The sequence below is a fragment of the Austrofundulus limnaeus genome, unplaced genomic scaffold (genome assembly GCF_001266775.1).
Source record: "Austrofundulus limnaeus strain Quisiro unplaced genomic scaffold, Austrofundulus_limnaeus-1.0 Scaffold320, whole genome shotgun sequence".
Taxonomy (NCBI): domain Eukaryota; kingdom Metazoa; phylum Chordata; class Actinopteri; order Cyprinodontiformes; family Rivulidae; genus Austrofundulus; species Austrofundulus limnaeus.
In genome coordinates, this window is record NW_013952722.1 from 517,640 (window position 1) to 519,275 (window position 1,636).

The 1,636-nt window shown below is 38.6% G+C and overlaps 1 protein-coding gene across 2 annotated transcripts in view; it reads right to left on the reverse strand.

The window, feature by feature from the left end:
- Window positions 1-1,481, reverse strand: part of nop58 (NOP58 ribonucleoprotein homolog (yeast)) — a 15,789-nt gene extending 14,308 nt beyond the window's left edge. The window contains exon 1 of one of the 2 annotated variants that reach the window (XM_014022234.1): window positions 1,295-1,481. In XM_014022234.1, the coding sequence (XP_013877688.1) occupies window positions 1,295-1,339 (45 nt within the window). In that variant the 5' untranslated portion in view covers window positions 1,340-1,481. The remainder of the gene's footprint in view (window positions 1-1,294) is intronic. The other variant, XM_014022233.1, reaches the window with a different exon arrangement.
- Between the last annotated feature and the right edge of the window lie 155 nt (window positions 1,482-1,636).

The following is a 1,636-nucleotide window of genomic DNA, read 5'->3' on the forward strand; positions in this document are numbered from 1 at the left end:
AAGTTACACTTTAAGATTCACTGGCTGACTTTATTGTGATTAATCTTAAGAGCATTTGTTTTTGTTTGGTAAAATCATATTTTAATAGTTAACCTTTTTTGGGTTATAATAACATATTACTACATGGTCACATTTCCTGTCAACTTTAAACATTTTATACAAAAACACAGTGGTGTACCCTAGGGGTGTAAGAAAATATCGATACACTGAAATATCGCGATATTTAATTTCCCGATACTGTATCGATATCCTAAAGCCCTGTATCGATTTTTTTTAAGGTTTAAAATGTCAACTTTCCTGCCAGTCGTTCATTTTTATGTTGTAGTTCAGCCTCTGACCACTAGTTGGCAGCAGTGAGCCAGCCATTTGGCTCCTCTACCTCTTGAGCGCCAGAGAGTAAGCGTAGCATTAGCATYGTAAGTAAACATTAGCTTTTCTTTTCTTTTTTCAGTAAGAGGTTTTTATTTAATAGAATTTTTGGACAAAAAAACCACAATATATCGCAATATATTGCCTTGCTTATAGTATCGCAATATATCGGGATATATCGTATCGTGACCCCTCTGTTATATGTATCGTATCGCCAAATTCTTGCCAATACACAGCCCTAGTGTACCCTAGCAGTCAGTCCTACCACCACACTTTGCACACGTTCTGGGTGAAACCCTGTACACTTCTGATTCCACCTGATTTGTCTGTTGTAAATTAATCCAGTTTAAAATTTTCAGAGGACTTGAGTACACATAAAATGCGTACCCACATTTTAAACTACAAATCAATGTTGGAAAACTGCACCATTAGATTTAGTTCAGGACCTGTTTGTAGTTTGACCACGTGGAACCTATATTCTGTTGAAACGAGATTTAAATACAACACTGGTGTTTAATACTAAATATCTAGTCAACAACTCTAAAAACTAACTAAACGCACATAAAATGACATTTAGTTGAATAACATAGACTGAAAGAAGTAACATATGCGCCTCAAACTAAAACAGTATATCAGGAGGGACAGTCAGCCTCCATGTCCACACGTGGTTACAGGCCCCTCACGATGCTAACTCTTGTTAGCCTTAGCATTAAGAATGAAGACGTCATCAAACTAATGAAGTGCGTTCATGTGCACGCATACACCTGTCTTCACTGTTCCTGCAATACTAACAAACAGCTGAATCTAAATGAACTATAAAGGCAAACACAGGAGGAGTTTAGGCTAAGCTAAGCTAAGCTAGCTCCAGCAGAGAACGACTATAAATCAATTTTAAAGTGGCCGGAAGTGAGGCACCAAATATCACCTTAAATATAGCAAACCCAGCCGCGGTCTCAAATAGGACGAGCATCTTGTCAGCAGCTCTGTGGTCCTGTTTAAACACTCCCTCTGCAGAGAGAGCTCAAAGTTTTCCTCCGTCGGATGACCGACGGCGCGCCGATGCTGCACAAACTGCACGAGGCGCTGGGAGAGAGACAGAGCTGGCTACTTCCGGGTTGCCAGATATGGTTCAGCTCAGTGACTATCCCCCGGTTTACAGCATCGTTTTATAATGGGCAAAAATAATACATCTTGTCTTTTTATCTTATGTAAAAAGACATGTTTTACTAAAACTTTAACAAAATAAATTATGTATGTAAAAAGACAT